Source organism: Chinchilla lanigera, unplaced genomic scaffold (assembly GCF_000276665.1).
Source record: "Chinchilla lanigera isolate Chin_1 unplaced genomic scaffold, ChiLan1.0 scaffold00020, whole genome shotgun sequence".
NCBI classification, from domain to species: Eukaryota; Metazoa; Chordata; class Mammalia; order Rodentia; family Chinchillidae; genus Chinchilla; species Chinchilla lanigera.
In genome coordinates, this window is record NW_004955421.1 from 18,021,912 (window position 1) to 18,042,899 (window position 20,988).

Sequence of the window (20,988 nt, forward strand, 5' to 3'; positions counted from 1 at the left end):
GAAAGAGAGAGCGCCTTCCTTATCCCAAATGCCTAAAATCACGTATCTTTCTGTTATGCCTGAGGCTCTTTTGTAGTTTCTGGCCTCCCACTTTACCATAATGTATTCTGTTAGCAGTACTGTGTAGAATGTTTAGGGTACATCCTTCCGCTCTGTAGAAAACACAAGGACATCACGGTGTGTGCTTTTAGTAGAGGGTGGGGATAGAGGTTAACTGTGTGATCACGGGCCAGTGATAACCTCCCCACTTTTTCCCCACATGGAGGGTGGGACTTCTCCTACCCATCTCACAGAGTTGCTGAGGAGGTAAAGGAGCTCAAGGGTACCAGGCACTCATCCTACCACCTACAGTGCCCCATGGTCACCATCCCAGCAGTCAGTGAAGCTCGTGTCTTCCCTCTCCTGTCACTCATACCAGTAACTCCCACAACAGTGTGAGGTGCTAGCTGGAAGCCGTGCCATCAACAGCTGCTACCGGCTGGGCTCCCACAGCATGTGAGAGACGGGGTGTTGCTATCTCTGTGTCCTGAAGGTCCCAGTCCTTCTCTCGCTCTTAGCAGCAGGGTAGGGACTCCACTGAGTGGGCTCAAATCCTGACTGCACCTCTTAGTTTCATGACTTCGCCCCTCTGTGTTGGCTCCCACATCTCTGAAATGGGTATTACTAACAATTATTGCACAGACCACGGGTGGCATTAAATGAGTCAATGAGTTAATGTCACTGGCCATACTAAGCACAAGATGCAGCCCAGCCAGAAGGCAGGGGTCTAATTCATTGCAATCGTGATGAGCGTTTTCTGAGTGCAACACAGAGAGAGGAGTGGGGAGGAGATGCTTGACGATCTACAGGAGTGTTTCTCAACCTGTTTCCCACCGGCACCCCACTAAGGGTCTCTGTAGGGAGCTTGTGCCTCCTCTCAGGTGATGAAATGACTACATGACGACAAGTGGCTTCTGCAGACCACGTGAAGATCCTCCTCCTCCACCTCCTCTAAAATCAGGTCTTCCAGGTGTACACTGAGCACAGCTGGCGCCACCCACAACCTGGCCTAATGAAACCACCCAGATGCTATCCTACGCTGGAGCCACATTGTAAAAATGGCCCTGTCATTGGAAAAGGAGAAATCATTTGCAATCATTTCCATTTTGTACCAAAATGACCAAGTGAAAAATGTAATCAGAGCAGACGTCTCACTGTTTTCAGAAAGGTGGAATCGATTCATAGGCTTAATCAGATGGCATATTTTGTTGTAGGCAGTTGCTCCTCATACTGTCCTTTAGGGTAGACAAAGAGTAAAACCCTAAACAAAGAGAACAGCTCAACAGAACACCTTCCTATGCCAGCCCTAAGATTACTAACTTACACCCACAGGGCCTGAAGGGCGGCATGACACATGCCCAGTCAGTGCCAAGCAAGCTGACTCACACTTGTCCACCAGAACCATCTAACTCCTTTCAAAATACACAGCACAAGCTCCACTGAGCCTAGGGTAGAATGGGGAAGTTCTGAAGCATATTTTTAAAGGGAAAGACAACCCTAAAGGGCGGGGGGTGAAACTCCATTTCTGTTTTTTTTCCACTTGCAAAATATGAACAAAGAGAAACAGAGTCACATCTACCTGACCAACCTGCCTAACATAGTTCTTCAGATCTTGCTTCCACACAAGGCAATGGCACAGCTGGAAAACAGAAAATGACAGGAAGGTTGTACCCTATGCTGTTAACAGCAGTTCCCTCCACGGAGCTTCAAGGAGGAAGTGGGTGGTAGCAATGGCGAGTTTCCCACTGGATTATTCTTCCACAATGTGTGTATTTATAAAGGTACATGAGCACCTCTTGCAATTTTTAAAGTGAATAAAATGAGTTTTAAAGAGAAAATAAATGACCATATGTGTGACACTGAATGTGTAAAAGACACTGCAGGGAAACGAGGTCTCTGGGAGAAGGAGGAGCATCTGTGGAACCTAGAACCCGAATCCCTGTCTTGTCCCAAACAAGGATACTCGTACCTCGCAGATATCGAGACACTGAGATTGATTCAGAAATGGAAGGATACACCAGTGTATAAACACTCCCTGACATTGAGGCTAACAGGTTGTCTGTATGTGTCACACTGTCTGGGGACATAAGTACATGATGGCTCATGAATGGATGAAATATGCTATTAGAAGAAACCTCAAATGTTGCAGGTCCTTATCTCATGGGGACAGCACCTTAAGCAACGGATCCCCTAAAGGGCCAAAGCAAGCCAATCTGATATGTGTCACATCTGTTCAGGCTTCCTGCAGCCACTGTGAAGCTGTTCAGTTTCTGTATTCCTGGCTAAATAATCAAAAAGAAAATCTAAATGTGAGCATTGGGAGAAATTCCTTCTGCCAATCCATTACACATTAACCCGCTCGTAAATCCACACAACCTTTCCCACATTCCTGGATTATACCTAAAAGCTGAGCCATACTTTGAACATTCTATTACAGATGGATTTCGTCATTTATAGAAAAAAACTGGTAATATGGTCGTTCACCTTTTCCCTCCTTGGTGAAACCTTCAGCAGTGTCTTCTATAGAACAAGGTGATGAGGAAGCAGGACTTCCATTCCATCACACCAGAATCTGTTCAAACTGATGCAGTGTTGGGGAGGAAAAGTAAATTTAGTTTACAGTGTGGAGGATCCTGGTAAAAGTATTTATGTATTTGATGAACACAAAGCACCCTTTCTAACTGCAGAGCAATCTGCCCAACTCCTGAGATGATTTGGAAAAGGACAGATATTCTTAAGTAAATTCCTTTAAACTACTTAAAATATCCCACAGTAACAAAAGGTATTTTGTTCTCTTAAATTCATATCACCTTTATCTGAAGCAGAGCATAAAACTTCAATGTATTGAGTAGGTTTACTCCAAAGGGAACACCTGGCCTTTAGATTCATAAACTTAGAGGAAGAAGGAAAGAGTAAGGAAGGCAGCGAGGAAGGAAGGGAGGGAGGGAGGGAGAGAGAGAGCGGTGGAGGGGGGAGATCCTTGGAAATTCCTTACAAATTGCTGAACAGAAAAATATTTTCAAGCTATGAACTTCCAGAGTCCGTGATGGGGTAGTTGGGAAAAGATACCCTGATGAACTTGCCAGTCTAAGGTACCACACTAAGCATGTGTTGCAATAACCAATAGAAGGTAGAGAAGAGCCTGTAACAACACATCTGATGAGCGTGTGGACAGGAACTTGAAGGCTGACACCAAGATGCTTCTTTGGTTCTGAGACCTACCATGTCTGCAACATCTGTATCTGCTTACTTTGCTTTGGTGTTTTAAAAACAAAATCGACATCAATTTTCATACTGCAGGTTACTGTGACTCATATGCTAATAAAACCTATCTGTAGAAGAAATCACTTCTATCATAGTTCTTCATGTGTTTGTTGTTTAATTCACCATTCAAACCAGGGTACGTTCACAACTGCAAAAAAAAATGCATTTTGCATCCTAAGTGTTGCTTCACTTATGGTAAAGAAGCATCTTTAAATTACCTTACTCAGTTGTGTAAACTTGTTCTTAAAAACCCTGAGAACACCTCTGATAGATAAATACAGAGGAATAAGGCTCATCATCCCATGTCCTCCAACCTGAAAATCAGTAAGAGCAATTAATCCACCAAGTAACGAAATCCAGACAGAAACCAGAAGCTAACCCGGTGAAGCTTCATCAGCTTATAGTCCACACGATGACTGTGTGCTGAGGAATAAGTGATGCGAGTTTCCAACCTCTGACACGAATTCCAACTAGTCCTCAGTTGCCCAGATGTGAACAATTTTTACATATGCTCCACAAAGTTTCATATTTTAAGTACAACTCTGCCAAAGTGATTAACCTGGAAGCACTGATTTGGCATTTCAAAATCAGTAATTCAATCCATTGATAGTAGAATTCTGATAAATTGTGTGTGCGTGTGTGCGTGTGCATGAGAGAGAGAAAAGTAAACTACGGTTTTTCTTCTTTCAGGGTTGTAGAAAGCAGTTAGGAAATGCAGAAATTTAACCAGGGATTCTCCAGCACGTGCTGAAAGGTCAAGCTGTATATACCTATTTCCAAGGACAAACAGAGATATTCTGCTTTAGCACTTTAAACCTTTAAAAACTAAATGACGAATTTATTCAGACTACACTATGAGAAAATATTTATTCAATATGGTCTAATCATAATGCACTCAGTATACTTAGACTTAATCATTTTTTTGAAAATGTACATTTATGGCAAAAGGTCTCAGGTTAAGCAAATTAACTGTTTTCCAAAATTAACAATTTACTTCATAAAATTATTTTTATGATTTAAAAACTACAAAAGGGAAAATAAAAGACCACATTTTTCTTCAGGTGTATTTCTATAATAAATACTGTGTAATATTTTCATATACAAAACTGTTGAAAATATGTGAATTATCTTCAAAAAGTTCTAAGCCTAAAACAACTGAAATGACGATTTATGATATTCTCTTTACAAATTTTATTTGAATTTCTTAGAATAATACTTTAGGTGAATGAAATCTTACGCTTTTATTTGGTCCTTCACTTAAGGTCACTACAGTCTAAATAGTATCAAACCCATCCAAACTGTCATGCTGATAGTTCTTCTAACCGACACACGTCACTAGTTTATCTAACTGAATGATACAAATGTAAAAGTTAAATGGAGATGAAATCTACTTGGCTTGATATATAAATCTACCACTTGCCCATTTCTGGCCAGACTGCCTTTCGGTTTTAATAATTTAGTTATCCTTTAACTGGGGACATTTCCCTGGTATTCCTAAATTGGCAGTTGCAGCTCAACCCACTGCAACCAGAGCATACCAACATAAAAGGGAAAAGAGAACTATTATTCAAATTATTTGACATAGATTCTAATTTTAATAATTTTCAAAAGTTAAATATTTTAACATTTCAAAATTATGTCAGTTTTAAAGATGATATGAAAATGATGTCTTTTTGTTTGTTTGTTTGTTTTCCGGTACCAGGAATTGAACTCAAGACGTTGCGCTTGCTAGGCAGGCGCTGTGCCGCTGAGCTAAATCTCCAGCCCGAAAATGATGTCTTAACACATCTGCACTTGGGTAATTTCTCCACCATTACACATAACTGCCCTAACAAGAAATTTGATTTCAATGTAATATAAAATGAAGTATCACCTTTAAGCTGATATAAGCCACTATTAGCTCAAATTCATGTTATCTCCTCTAAAAATTCTAAAAGTTGCTCTTCAGGTTAAAAGTGCATTATGATGAATAAAATTGATACACTTCTTCATATCTTGCTATTATTTAATTTATATAAGCTTAAGTAAGGCATAAACAAAACAACTATGACTTGAGCAACAGGAAATAATCTATAAAAACTTTAAATAGTAATTGTCAGTTTTCAACCAAGCAAAACAAAAAGAAACTCATACAATCTATTCTAGAGCAAAAACCTTCCTTTTATTTGACAGGGGGCTAGGCTAGGGTAACTGACTGCAGCAATATGCAGAATTTCAAGCAATCACACTACAGTAAAATTTTCTGCTAAACCATTTGATTTGTTTTTACCCTAACAGAATTTCAGTTAGCTTCTCTGAATTTGATTATTGTGTCACAGTACATTTTAAAAGTCTTTGTAAATAAAATATAACTGGCTTTGAAGTTGTTTTTAAACAATCTCTTTCCTATTTCCTGGTAACAATTAAATATTGCTTCCTGATTATAACACATCATTCCTCTGCCTATTTTAATAGTAAAAAAATAGTGGCAATTTTTTTTTTTCCTGCGCACACAAATGAATGCAAAGACCAACAATGAATCACTGGCGTGTAAAGCTCACATTGTTTAATGAACAGTAAGACTTGGTACCTTCAGAATGAATCAATTAGGTGAATGGGAAAAAAATTAAAAAGTAAGGAAGTTCCTCGACTTTCTTAGAACCAATTATATTTAAGAATTGAAATGTTTATCATTACACAAGGAGTATCTCCCTATGTGATGTGGAAGACACATGTGGGAGATGGAATTCTATCCTTAGATTTGTTACAACTTTCCTTAGTAATTAGGAAGCTATATGTCTTAGATAGAATGATGCTAACAAGCTCCTGCAGTTTCTAGTCTCGCAAGAAATCAAAGAGACCCAAAGCAGACAACTCACTTCAGTAAAAGGATTATGCAGTCTGATTATTAAAGCACAAAAAACTTGTCTATGATTTTAGATCTGATGAGACTTTCTAAGAGTCAGATTCCATACCCAACATGGTTTACTAAGAAGATTGAAGTGTGGCTATGGGATGTATTTAAGAAAAAATTTACAAAAGTTTTAAGAGCAGGACTGTTTCCGTTAACTTTTATGTTCTGAAACTTTCTACTCCAGAAAGATGAAAAGATGTCATTATAACGAACACCTATTTCTACTTGGGATTCCACATGGAGCACTGACCTGCTCCCACCATTTATGGAGTGTTACTACTACATTTCCAGTTAGTTTACCACTTTCTTTTAAAGTATAAAGCCATGTAGGAATCAGTGGAGTTAACACTAACAAATATGATTCTGACGGACCAATATAACCAATATTAATTCACATTCTGAAAAAGAAAACATCTGGAAAATGGAAAAAGAAGAGGGTTCAGTCCAATCACAAGAGCAACATTCACATACCTTAAGGACTTCCATCGGCACCTGGGTGGCAGAGGGAAGGGTGGTGGGCACACTGACGTTTATGGCTGGTGTCTGACTCACGGGCACTCTCTGTTGCATGAACTGGGCTGCCTGCAGCTTCTGCTGCTGCTCTCTGCGCTCCTGCTCCTGCATCTGCTCACGCATGAGTTGCTGGCGTAGCAAGATGCGTGATGTCATACTGGAGGAGCTTATCGGAGGCTTGGAGGCCCCAGGATGCTCCGCGGAACTGCTGTGGGAAAACCAAAATGCACACAATGTTTAGTTTCCTAATGAGACCCTTCGTTTACATTTTGGGGTACCCTAAATGGCACCAAACTATGAAATGAGCTTGCACAAATATAATCAAGTCGCAGAACGGTACTCCACATAATTGAAAATCAAGAGGTGACAGGATTTTAGTCATTAGTAGCTGAATTAAAATAAGTCAGCTTGATTGCATCCAAGCATTTTTATCAAGACACTTAAGGGTTTTTTTTTTTGACATTTTATACAGTACACTACTCATCACCACCAAATATAGCGCCACCATATGCAGTGTCAAGCCATGAGTCTTAATGGCACCCATATTTAAAAATAAATTGCCTGACTTGCTTTTTGAAATAACTGACTTTAACCAAACAAGTACTCCTACATATTATCTAAATTCCTTGAAGACTTCTGAAATGTTTGCTAGCAAGGAATTATTTAAACAGAAGTTGAGGTTTATCATGGGAAATGTTTCTAAGACAAAGGAAGTAGAAATGATTAATGAAAGAAGCATTCCGATCAGAACGTTAACGCTGAACTCGACCCCAGTCCTATGGCAAGGGGTTGTCTAGTCTGACCACACAACCCTTCTCCTTTTCTCTGTACTGCCTTTTCTTCCAATTCATCTTGGCACATCATGGCTATGGAGCACTCTGCTGTGAGGCCTGCTCCTAATGATTTTACGACTTCTGCTACTCAAACTTATTTAAAGTGCTTAAACACTTACCAGAAATTAAGAATGAAAGATTTCATAATTTTCCTAAGTATGTTTTCTGGTTGCTCATCTGGCCAACTCTATGATATCAACTACTTCAACTTCACTCTGCCTTAGTTACTCGGAATAGAAAGATGACAACAGTTTGGTACCCACTTACCCACTTATAAAAGAGAAGTATGTTTTTATACTTCTAGCACATCATTTGTATTTCAAAGGCCTCTCATGGGGCGTTGATGAAGCTTAAATAAAACAATGCACACAAATCTTCTCATACAGTGAGTATCAGGTAGCATTACTTCACTAAGTGTTTACTGTTGCTGTTATTGTTACCTAAAAAATTCCATTAACTTATTTCTCACAATATGATTTTTAAATCTCTGTGTAAGCTAGATAGTATAAAACCTTAGCATCTGGAAACACATAAAAAGGAACATTTGAGAAAACACTGTAGAAAGGCTTCAAGAGAAGCATTTGCCCTTGATTTTCCTCCCTTGAGTCGACCCCAGCACTGCTTAACTTCTCACAAGGTGACCTAAAGCCCTGAAATCAACAACCACCCCTATAAACTCCTTAAGGACAGGAACCTGCAGGTTCTGCAAGAATGTGAGGATGAAGGTGTCTTCACTCTTCAGGATGAAGAGGTATCTGTGTTGTCCTCACATGGCCCCAGAAAAACTATATAGTAAAACTGTACTAAAAGTTTACTTATTTTCACCTTGGGAGATTGGGTCAATAAACTGTAATGAGTTTACACAGTTTAACACTGTTCCACCATTAAAAATGGGGTAGAAATATATTTACTGATATGAAGAAAGCTATAAAATACAATAAATTTTAAAAATACAGATGCAAAATAGCACCCTAGATAGGACCAATTCTTGAAAAAAAAACGTTCATTATAAGACAAAGAATAATGATAATGTCATTCTAGGCCAGTGGTGGCGAACCTATGGCACACGTGCCACAGTGGGCTGTTTATATTACTAAAAGCTCTAAAAGGTCCAACACTACTCCCTAGGCCATTGCTGGTAAATATTATAATCCTGTAAGGCAGCAACTTAATGTTATTTTAAAAGGCTATAAAGTTGTTCATTCAATTGGATTCAGAAATTTCATTGACAATTTTCCTAAGTAAATAATTCAAATGTGGAAAACATAACATTACAAAATGCAACATATTCTGAATCACTTATAATTCCTCCATAAATTTTAAGAATGGTTAAGTAAACTCTGACACATGAATTCAATAAAATACTACACGTTTTTTTTAAATTGCACAACTACAGGGCCAAGTAGGAAATGCACGCAAGAAGAGTAAATTATGAAGTAGAATACAAAAATGTATTGACATTCTGGTTTCAAACAGGTACGGCACATATATATATCTATATATCTATATCTAGATACAGATACAGATATAGATATATAGATATATATATAAATACAATGCCTGGCAGGGAATGAGTAGCAGTGATCACAGTTGCCAGAGTGGGAGGGGAACTATAGGTAAATTTACTTTCTTCACTTTTTCTCTTCTAAACTACAAAGCCATAGTACTTTCTGAGTAGCATACTCATTCACCATTTGGCCAGAAGCAAGGAGACTGGACTTACCTCACACAGCATTTTGTCAGTAAGAGGGAAAACACATCGGTTCTCCATAAAGTGGTCAGTACCCTGAGAACTGTAAAGCCTCTTTTCCTGATGTTCCCCCATCGTGCCCAGAGAAACCGAATGTTAATACCTTGCCTCCTATATTAATATATGGGCCCATTCACATCATAAGAATACCCCCTGGCCAGTACTCTAGTCACTTAAAACAATCTATTTACTTCCTAAGGACCTATTAAAAGAGCATCAGAAGAAAACGTATTTTCCCATTTCTGAGTATGTGTTCAAAGCTCAAATGTACTTTCCTAAGCCGGGGGGTGGGAGGGTGGTGGCTACTTGAAATAAATAAAGGAACGCTGGTCTTACTATTCAAAGCCTGTCAGGTCCAAGCATTCCCAACGAGACTGATCCTTTTGATAAAAACAGGAGCAAACCTTTGTGCAGCAGCACATGCAGCTGTGGAATAATCGCACTAATTAGCTGCACAAGACAAGTCATTGGCTGTGATACTGGGGGGAAAATCCTTTCAATTAACAGTAAAGCATTCCACAGACAAAATAAATTACTAGTTATCAGCCACACTAAGGGTTCATACTTGAAAGTCAAAAATATCATTTAAGCATTTTCTGAACTCTATGGGGGGGGGGAGAAGACACACACACACAGACAGGTGTAAACAAATTGAAACCCCACTAAAGAATATAGCAAATATATTTTCACATCCATATAAATATAATGAAGTTCAGCTAAGTGACAATTTTTAACAAATCTTCCAAAAAATCACAAAAGAAGGATCAGAATCATTTCCCTGCACAGCCTGCAGGATAGTACCATGTTGTGAAGAATGACTCCCAAAGTCCCAGCTTTCTTCTCCTTTAAATATCCTTTCTCTTAGAAATAACTGAATCTGCAATTATCACCTGTGGAAAAAAAACGAAGGCATCGATACGCCACCACCTTAGCAGGACAAAGGAACACAATGACTTTAAACTCAAAATTGAGGCTTATGTGAGAATATTCCAGGTGGCTATCGTGCTTATTTTTAAAACACGAAGACCTGATGCTGAAGAGATGTCCAAATGTATTTAATTTCAGAAGTGAACTGAACTCATCCCAAGCCCATGAATCTCAACCCTGGGTAGATAATCCTAATTCCATGAGTCTGATTCCTTTTAATCAGATTATGTAAAGGTCATTTATGCAACAAACAGTTACTGCCAGGTGCTGGGAATACCTGGCTTCTAACCTCATAGTTTAAAGCCATAGTCACAATTCATTCTTCAAGATGCCCTAAAATTAAGTAAATTATCTAGATGGCTGGAATCTGATCCAGTTCCGTGTGGGAAGGTGTCCATCTCACCCTCAGAAATGAAAGCCAACTGGCACAGAGGCAAATGCCCTTACTGGCACATTCCCAAATCACTGCGGCCAGGCACACAACTCCCCTGACAGTGGGAATGGCTCCCTGTGTGCTCAAGGAGGGAGGTCATTAACCAGACTCAGATTCAAGTTCGATCACCGTTGAGAAGCCTGGTCTTTAGTAAGCCACTTGACCTTTTTGGGGTTTGCACAACCCATCTCCCAAATGTACTAGAGGGTCTGGATGGGCTAATGTAGACTAAATAAAATGCTCTACACAGAAGCTGGAGTGCTATGGATGCGTACACGGCAGTGACTCAATTTGACCCCAATTCCAAACTTCATTGGTGAATTTATGTTTTTAGATGTCAAAGCCCTTTGTCTATGAGTTAGGTATATCGCACAGGTGCTCTGAATTATCTTGCATGTTCCTAAATCCAAACAGTTTACACCACTGCCTTCATCAACCACTTAAATACAGTACATCAGAAATTCTATAAGCTCAATGCTCCAGCACCCCACAAATGTCTGCTTGCCCCCCCACACCTTTGACAATACCAGTACCCCTTTATTTGACCATATGAATTAATCTTTGCCATATCACAATCCTCCAAGGCAGGACTCTGATAAGTTAAAAGCGAAAGAGGCTAAAGGAACTTATTAAACATTTCTCTGTTTCCTTTATTCAGCTCCTCAGGCAGAACACATTTGCCCCACATTAACCTGTAAATGTAGCTAAGTTAGAAAATCTCTACATATTTTGGTTTTCCTCGTTTATAAGGAGTGCCAGTATTGCAGTGAAGACTGAAATTCAAAAGTGATATGAAAAGCTTAACACAATGACTAGAAACAATAGTAAAAATTATAATATTAAGCCACAAACATGCTATTTTTTGATATAAGAAAGAAATTTTTTCAGTGTGAAAAATTTTGGACCATAGGAGATATATCATATAAAGTTCAGGTAATCCCAGTTTAATTCTGAGAACTTGACAAACTTTTGCAGAGATAGACAGAAAAGACAATTTAATCTGCAGTTCTCTCATGAGCCATTAAAAATTTTACTCCTTTTCTGCAATAAAAAAAAAAGACAACTATTGTAGACAACCATTCGATAAGAGTTCACAGCTTAGCAAGTGTTCACTTATTAGTGGAGTGCGGTTACTTATGCCCAGGAGGGCACAATGGTGGTTTCAGGCACAGCACTCAGCAAGATGCACAGTAGTTACATCACATACAGGTAAGACAGCTTAAGCTCCAGCTGTCCCCAGATGCAAAAGGCAACAAAATCAGCCAAGGATGCTCTAAGATAAAAATGCCCAGTCCCGTTACTGGAAGCTTTGATTTCAGTTTAGATAAGTCCCAGGAATTGATACATCTACAAAAAATCTGCAGCTGATTCTGATAACTTGGCCAAGTTTGGAGACTTAACAGTAAAAAATCCAAGATCATGGATCTGTTTATCCAAAGTGCTCAGACATGAACCCACAACTCTGACTTATCAACCAAATCATCTCCCTCCATACCCGAGGAAATTCAGATTCCACTACCCACTTTGGGCCCAACCAGAGCCTGAAAAGTTGTGCTGATAATGAGTTCACCAAATGGATAGGGTGAAACAAGAAGCACTGATCACTCCTGCCAAACAAGCTATGCAACCGAGCAAACACAATTCTCCAGAAACTGTCGAAGAATCCTGATAGTCAAAGCATAAGGGAACCAGTAGGCAGAAAATAGAAACTGCCCCTGGCCTGACTCTTAACAGAGAAAGGAACTGCTTAAAACTCTTTTTAAATGCATCCAGAAAACAAATCAGAATTGGTAAAAACCTGTGTGCATTTGCTTAATGATGGTGCTGGTATTTGCCATTTTGGAAAGAGCAGTACATCCATTTATCTCAATCAACCCATTCCTTCCAAGTGATTCAGGATGATTTTTCCAACATATATAGAGGAACCAAGTACCAGTGAGAAATCGTATCATCCCTTGTTACAGTACTTTAAATAGCTGGGAATATGACCCATGCAAATGGAAGGTATTAGGTGTCATAGCCCTGAGATCTTCAGGGCGTCTGTCATCACCAAACTTGGGTTTTAGGAGTTAAGACAATAAATTTACAATGGCCACAGTTCCATCTTTTCCAGGAGATTTTACCAATTCAGATAATAAACAGTCCAGAGTTCTGGTATGGGCAAATAAAAGCGGCTTGCAAAATATAGCATGTCTCTCTCCTTTTTATTCCTTCAACCAATATGAATGCTTTTCAAATGCCAGGTGCTGCGAGACATTCGGGACATCAAGGGCCTCCTCAATCTTGACAGCAGTCCTGTCTCTGGACCTTTGTACCTCTCACTGTACAAAAGGAGGAAAACACTCTCACTGTACAAAAGGAGGAAAATTAAGAACCAGCAGCCATATAATGATACAAAATCCTCACTTTCCAATACCAGGACCCCAGCTAGCTGGTAAAAACAGCAGATTCTCCATCTCTATTCAGCATTCTCCATATTCTTTAAACTGGACCTTTATTGGGCTCCAGATACGATTGACCTCAATAATCTATTGGGTTATAATCAAAGAGAACCTTTATACTTCCAATACCTCTTATTCTCCAAATGAGGGTACAAAACATGATACCTTGGGGTGCACAAAGAAAAATTAAACATTTCTTTACATTTACTTTATCTCATCATTTCCAGTTTCTTTTGCACATGTAAACGTATGTAAATATATTAGTACAGTGGTACCTACACATATGCAGAGACACATGTAATTTATAAATAAAATATTAAGAGGGCTTGCTGACGGAAAAATAACTAGACGTGATGGTTAAATATGTTTAGTGACCTTTGTAACATAGGAATATTGTTCTTCCAGGCAATATCCATCACCAGACTTTTGGCTAGATTTGACTCATTACTCCCAAAATGTTCCCACTTTTATATACTCCAATAAAGGAGAATGTTAATCTCTTACTAAGAGAGTCGAAACCAAGGATACGAATTTTGCTGTTTCCTCACTGTATGACCGCAACTGACTTCCCTTTGTCACAGCTGCCGCTGTGGGCTGGCACACTCTTAACACTGAATTCCTTTCAAAGAACTCGCCTGAGAGCCAGACCATGAAAAGGGCATAAAGCAGATAAAGCTTAAGTATCTCACACTCAAGTTTTCTGCCTTTCAAATCACGCTTCCTTCCTCTAGAGCACATTCTCAAATTCCTCCTTACTCTGTCCAACTATGGAATCCCATTCACATGTAGCTGTTACGTTTTAAAATTTCACGTTCTGTACCATGTAAGTCATGGCATGACAAGGTGCCCCACCTGGAGTATTTTTAAACCCAGCATTTTTTTTAAAATTCCAAACTGGTAATATGTAATGACAGGATCAGACATAAACATGAAAATGACTAGAAAGAACTTTATAAAGGCAGAAAGTCCTTCTATCCCTGTTCAAATAATAGCCCCAGTCCCAGGGCATGTTCAGTTCAGCAGTCTAGGCAAACCTGAACAGGTCAGTAGAAGGTTTAAAAGTTTTACACTACCGTCACTTAACTGCTGCATATATGGGGCAAACCTACCAAGATCCAAGGTTTGCAATACAGTGTTGAAATCCAGACAAAAGTACAAAATTACAATGTAAGGGGCAGTGAATGGGTGCACCTGCCTCAGTTGAGGAGGCAAAGTTACACCTGGCATCCAAGACTCCCAGTGATTATACATATTTGGTCCATAATCCTAGCCCACTTCTCTGGGAAAGTGTCCTGATTTCACCTGAAGAAACACTTTCACTTCCAGGTTGTGGTGTTGCTACTGCCTCCAGACATGGAAACAAAGGCCAGGCTTGGACATCCATCCCCCTAGCCACAGGGACTAACTCAGGGAGGAGCTTGTGCCCAAAGACCTCTAGAGCCACATCTATACCTTGGGCTGCAACTATTAGGGTAAAACAACTTTTAATACTAAAAGTTGGAAAGGCAATAAGAAGATAAATCTGGAATTTCCTAGGTCCATTTAGAAGAAAAGCCAGATTAGATGAAACAATAACAAAAACTGAAAGAAAGGACGGAGGACTAAGGAGAAAGAACAAGAGGCAATATTTGGATGGTATTCAGCATCTAGATCAAGCCATCCCTGAAATCTTGACAAACATCAACCAATCTCTACTTTTGCCTAAATCAGTTTGACATGCCCTCAAACCTCACAGATGACTTTTGTGATGCTTTAAAAATATCAGCAGTTCTAAAAAAAGATAATCAAGTTTCATCTTAAGATCTATAATTCATTTTTGGATGGGGTCTTTGAATTTTGGGGGCCTGATTTTTAAAAATTTTTATATGTTCTAGATAGAAGTCCTTTGAGGGAAAATTGGCTAAATTTTTTTCCCAATTCATGGGTTTTCTTTTTACTCTGTTGGCGATTTCTTTTGATGTGCAAAATTTCTCAATAAGATGAGATCCTAGTTGTTGATTCTGTGAAGGATTTCCCATGCAGTTTGGTTTTTGTTCATGAACTCTGCCTACCCCTATATCTTCAAGATTTTTACCTACTTTCTCTTCCAGTAGATTTAGTGTTTCTGTTTTAATATTTAGACCTTTGCCCCATTTTGACTTTAGTGCATGGTGATAGACATGGGTCTAGTTTTAGTCTTTGGCACATAGAGAGCCAGTTTTTCCAGCACCATTTATTAAATAGGCCATCTTTCTTCCAGTGAACATGTTTGGCCTGTTTGTCAAAGATGAGATGGCTCACATATGTAAACATTGTACTGTCTCCCTAGTGTAAGAAACTGAAAGAGTAAATAAGACCCAAAAGGTACAATAGATATTGTGAAAGGGTAAGAAACTGCTCAAAAGGAAAGAACAACGGGGGGTGGGGGAAAGGAGAAAAGAAAGAAGGGGGAAAAAAATATACACACACAAGATAGCTAAGATGATTTTACTTCTAATTTCTATTAGTTCATTGAAAGCAACAGTTAGTGCTTATATTGTTTGATCAATTGCATGCCTATACCTGGTAATCTCAGCAACTACTTTGAAGATGACAATATACAATATAATAACCACTGTTAATTTCCTATTATCTTATTTTGGAAATTCTGTATCATTTTTATTGCTTTTTTATTCTCTTTAAAAAATATCTATAATTCAAATAATCTACAGGTTAAGTATGCTTTATCTAAAATGCATGAGATTGTGTTTTAAATTTTTGGATGTCTTCAGATTTTGGAATACTTGCATATACATAAGAAGACACCTGGTAGATGGGGCTGAAGTCTAAGTGGGAAACTCACTATGTTTCATGTCCCCCTATCCCCATACCCTGAAGGCAATTTTATACATTTTCAGTATGCCTATGTTTTGACTATGATGTAACACATGAAGTTAAGAGTAGACTTTTCCACTTGTGTCATCATGTCGATGCTCAAAAGTTTTAGAGCATTTCAGATTTCGGATTCCAGATTTTCAGATTAACGATACTCAACCTGTAGCGCCCATTTTCTTACTTACTGCTTTTTTATTTTTGGTACACTGCCACTCACAACATTTCCTGGTTTTTCAGGAGCTCAATTGGCAACAGGCCTAAGTTATGTCACTGAGATTTAAACAGAAATGTCATGAGGTACTTCCAGAAAATATCCTTTAAAAGATACTCTGTTTTGTATCTTTTATCATAGAGTCTCCTGAAATCAGACTGCTGTGGATGGAGCTCCAGGAGCCACTGTGTACCATGAGGATGAGGTCTAGACTAGGGTGAGGCTGGTACCATTCAGGGGAGATAGTTCCGTGGGCAGAGATATTTACATTTTCTATGCATATTATAAATTCCCCAGCACCTAGATAAAATAAACATTTATTCAAGTAAATTCGGTATCTCTTTACCTCGTAAAATCAAACAATAGTGTTGAAGGACCTTTGTCAAACAACATGCTTGAATCATCAAGTGACAGAGAACTTCTCCACATTTTCACATTTTCAAAAGCAGGATAATTTCACAATCAGTTAATCTATTTAACACAGTTTTCTCCTTCCCCAAGCAGCTGCCTTAAGATTAACAGTGAGTGGGATTCAGGGAATGCATGATACACGAATAGTATGACACCCAGGCAAGACATGGGGCCTCAAAAGCTCAACTGAGGTTCACACTGATATTCAGAACAAAAGAGAGATGGGACAGCTTCACTCAATACAAACGCAGAGGAAGAAGTATTGATTCACTTAGTACTCACGCAAAAATGCCTACGTTGTAACAGATTAAAAAAAAAAGTAAGCCCTGATTCCTGAACACTTGGGTTAAAATCCTAATTCTATCCATTCATAAGTATAGGAATTGGGGAGGACTTTTTTTAAGCTGCCTAAACCGCAGCTCTCCCATTTGCAAAATGAGGATGGAAAAAGCGTCTTAGTCATAAAGAAGTAGTAAGAATTAATACAGGTAAGATACTTAGAACAGACCCCATGAACAATGTGCACAATGAATAAAGTCAATGAGTTCTTCTACACTGTGTCTGAATCCCCGAAATGATCCCCTCTGAACAGTCCAGCATTTCAAAACTAGTGAAAACTGACAAGTTGTTTTCAAAGAAGGCACAACTCTAGAATGTTGCTTTCTGCCTCAGAGTTCCTGTGAGTTTCTAGAAAAAAAATGCAAAACAACAATTAATTCTCAGCGTGCGCCCTCCACAAAAAAAGTTAATGGGCAACAGCTCAGTGCCCAAGTTTTGTCCAAGATGTTTGCTAAGTATTTCATCCTGAAAGCTTAAAGCCTGGGACAAATATTTTAACTAGAAAAAGAAACTCTAAGAATCAATTTGGGTTTGGATGCCGGTTTGACATTACTGTTGTCCATACACTGCAAGAGAATGGTGAGTTTGATCTGCTGGTGGTGCCATCCATTAACTTGCTTAAAATCAGTACTGAAAAAAATTAGTAAGTGATAGAGTACATTTTGCAGAGCATGAATCACAAGTAGCAGACATTATCTCCCCAACTATTATCTGATTTATAAGGCAGAACTTTATAAAAATTCTAGCACAATGACATTTTAAAATACATAATTATATATACTTTGTTCATAAAATATTCTAGCATTTTACAGGTGAGTAATTAAGCTGTTTTAATGACACACTGAATGAAATAGCTGAAGTCTCTGTAAAAACAAACCTTAGCAAAATTCAAGGCAAAAGAAACTGGAAATCATTTTTAGAACTACCTTTCACAAGATCTTTTAAGGATGTATTAACTCAGAACGATGGACTTTAATCCAGATTTAAATTTATGGAAGCTGTATTATTAAGAATCAAATTCTAAAAATAGTTCTCTTACATGTAGTGTTTTTCCACTCTTCTCACCTTCTTTACACATACCTTTGCAAGCTGCTGGACGTAATGCTTCCCTGACTTAATCAAAACCTCTCTCACGACCCAGGAATGTTCAGTAAATAATTATTAAACTCCAGAGGTTGCTTTTGCATAAGTTGATTTGCTTGAATGCCTATTCACTTAGGGACACAGCTTTTAGTATTGTTTTCAAAACTTATGGCCTTACAGTGAAAGTAAATGTTAAAGGGGGTATCCACTTAGTATGTCTTCACTTTACTACTCCTTTGAAACTGCCAATTTCAAACTTATTCTAAATTTATATAGGCTATGCAGATGATTCTTATGTCTGAATGTTTTTTCTTCAAAGAAACCATATATATGTGTATATATATATATATATATGTATATATATATGCAAATAAGTGGTTTAGCAATGTAACTGTTACTACTGCACCGTCAGGGGGGAAAAAGAGAGCAAACCAAAAATCCAAAGTGTTTATAATGGGACAGTTTTGACAAACGTTACTACGAAACATGCTGTTTTCCAGAAGAAAATTCTTTTTTATTTATAACAAAGCTGAGCTGCAGTCTACCTCGTAACCATAAATCAAGCTCTGCTCTAACTCGGATTTTTCAAGCAGCCAAGTTTCCTGTCATCAGTAATTTAAGATCAACATTCAATTTTAAATGAGAGGGCAAAGCTAACAGCATAACGTTTCAAACCCCTCTCCCAATTCATTGCTACTCTTGTCATATTTAGCCAGCAGAGGTTATGGCTGCAGCTGATTAAAGCCACAGTCACAAAGTAACAGCTCCAGTATTTATAATTCCCAAGCCTTCCCTTCCTCTGTCCTCCCCCTTAGAAAGAAAAAAAAACTGTCCTTGTTAAGTGTCCCAGGATTATTTCCAGAATAAAACTTCACTTACAGATATAAGCTTTCAAAGGAGCATGGCATGAACATCTGAAATCTAAGCGCCTCCATCTTTTTTCCTTTAAGGTGTTCTGCAAGTCCTTGGTGAAGAGTGAAAGTCAAAGTTAGTTCTGGCACTGGCTGTGTCACTAGGGGTGGCTCCTGATAAGGCCCTGGAAACTCCAATCCAAACACAGCTCCACGCTAGAACGGTGCCTGGTGTCTGTCTGCAACAGCAGACCTGTTTAATCCAGTACCTACAGTACCTGCAGGAGGAAAACGCTGGCTCACACTGCAAAGGGGGCTAACTGGAGGACCTGGGCGGCCAGAAATCCACCCAGCAGCCAGCTGAACACCTGGGGATGCAAATTTAGCCATCCCCAACTCCGTCACCGGTTCTGGCTTGCAGGGGCTGCGTGTTATTAGAGAACTTGAAAGAAGAGGTACTTTCACATACTGGTGAGATTTTAACACTTAAAGGACTCAGACTGTAGGAGAGAGGGTGTGGGATTGCTCCTGTCCCTTCTCATTTGGGAGATCTTGAGCATCAACCCATCATATACCTCTAGCTATTTTACATCTCTGCACAGGCATTTTTGAAGCTTGATAATTGAGCATGCCCTGCTGCTGACAGGCTAGAGATCCAGTATCCCTCACCCTTAGATCCCAAGAATGTCAAGGAGGGGTGTCCTTGCCTCATCCTGGGGGAAGCAGGACACAAGCTGCTTTCCACTGTGAGCAGCATCTTTCAGAACATACACATCTTTAGGCCATACATCTGTGCATTCTTAGATTGTCATCCAATTCAATTTTGAATGCACTGATATACAAGAAGCAGAAAACAGCAATACAGGTTCTTTCACACAAAAATAACTTTAAAATGCACAACATAAAAACTATCATTACCAAATGCTTATATAGCTTTGTTACAGTCAGCACCAAAGATGCTTTATAGAGTTATGAAAATATGTACAGTTCTCCCTACACACAATTCAAAGGTCAGAACAAGGACATCAGACAGAGTAGCTGTGCACTTTGGGCAATTTATTTCACTTCTCTGCATCTATGAGTCTATCTCCAAACTAAATGTATAGAAAACAGTGCAGTCGCTAGAAGCTATAATCTAAATTGAATTCCATAAATTAATGAGATTAGCTTTTTAAAAATTACTCTCCAGTAATAGGAAATACCCAGCCAGAGGTCCCGGTCAAACAAATCCTTTTTATTCTTTCTCCTCTCACTCATTCTTTCCTTCAGTAAATATATATGGAACATGTACTAAGTTCAAAACACCTTTGCATAAGAAAAACAGCCTAGTGAGAAACATTAGATAATCACCTATGTCCCTAATTATAAATGAGAAAACTGCTACACAACATGAAAAACTTCAAATGTAAGTGTCAAGAAGGCTTTTCCTCAGGCAGGGACCCTTGGGTTGAGACCCCGGTGTGAGCGTAATGGAGAAAGTTTCCCAGGCAGTAGCTGGAGCACATGAATAAACTCAGAGGTGGGAAGTTAACAGGAAGACCCATTGTCCCTGAAGGACAGAGTGAGGGAGGGATGCTACCAATGAGACCAAAGCAGTATCCAGGACCAGGCCGTGCAGGTTGTAATAGGCCAGGGAAAGATCATTGATTTTTGTGCCAAAAGGATTAAGAAAGCATTGAGAGGTTGTAAACAGGAGACAGGAGCTCAGATTTGAGGTTTTTGGAAAGGCCTCTGGCTGCTAAGTCGAGAACCAATTAGAAGACAGACAGGCTTAACTATATAATGGCCCTGGGAGGAGGTGACCCTGTTTCATGAGGGTTGGGGAGAAGATGCAAAGTGGAGCGAAGTTCATAAAAGTGGCAGATTCCTGGCAAAATTAAGGGTCCGTAATCAGAAGGAAGAGGACAGCAAAACATCCAGGTCCTTGGTGCAACACTTGCACTCATCAATGGTCACAGGGCACTTTCTACATGTCAGGTGTGGTGCTGAGGACTTAGGCAAACAGGAGACGAAGATGCTCCACCAAGTCTCTTAACCTGTCCCCCTCCACCCCTCTGCCTCCAGCATGGCACGGATGGATACCAAGAACACGGTTTCTAATGCCAACATATCCACATTTAAATCCCACCATTTACTGATTCTTAGAC

At 39.1% G+C, this 20,988-nt stretch overlaps 1 protein-coding gene across 7 annotated transcripts in view; it reads right to left on the reverse strand.

The window, feature by feature from the left end:
• Mitf (microphthalmia-associated transcription factor) overlaps positions 1-20,988 on the reverse strand; it is a 209,263-nt gene that overhangs the window by 73,795 nt on the left and 114,480 nt on the right. For 5 of the 7 annotated variants that reach the window (XM_013513760.1, XM_005383792.1, XM_005383791.1 and 2 more), the window contains exon 2: positions 6,668-6,917. In XM_013513760.1, the coding sequence (XP_013369214.1) occupies positions 6,668-6,917 (250 nt within the window). Of the gene's footprint in view, positions 1-6,667; positions 6,918-18,869; positions 18,977-20,988 lie in introns of those variants that run through there. The other 2 variants (XM_005383795.2, XM_005383794.1) reach the window with 1 other exon arrangement.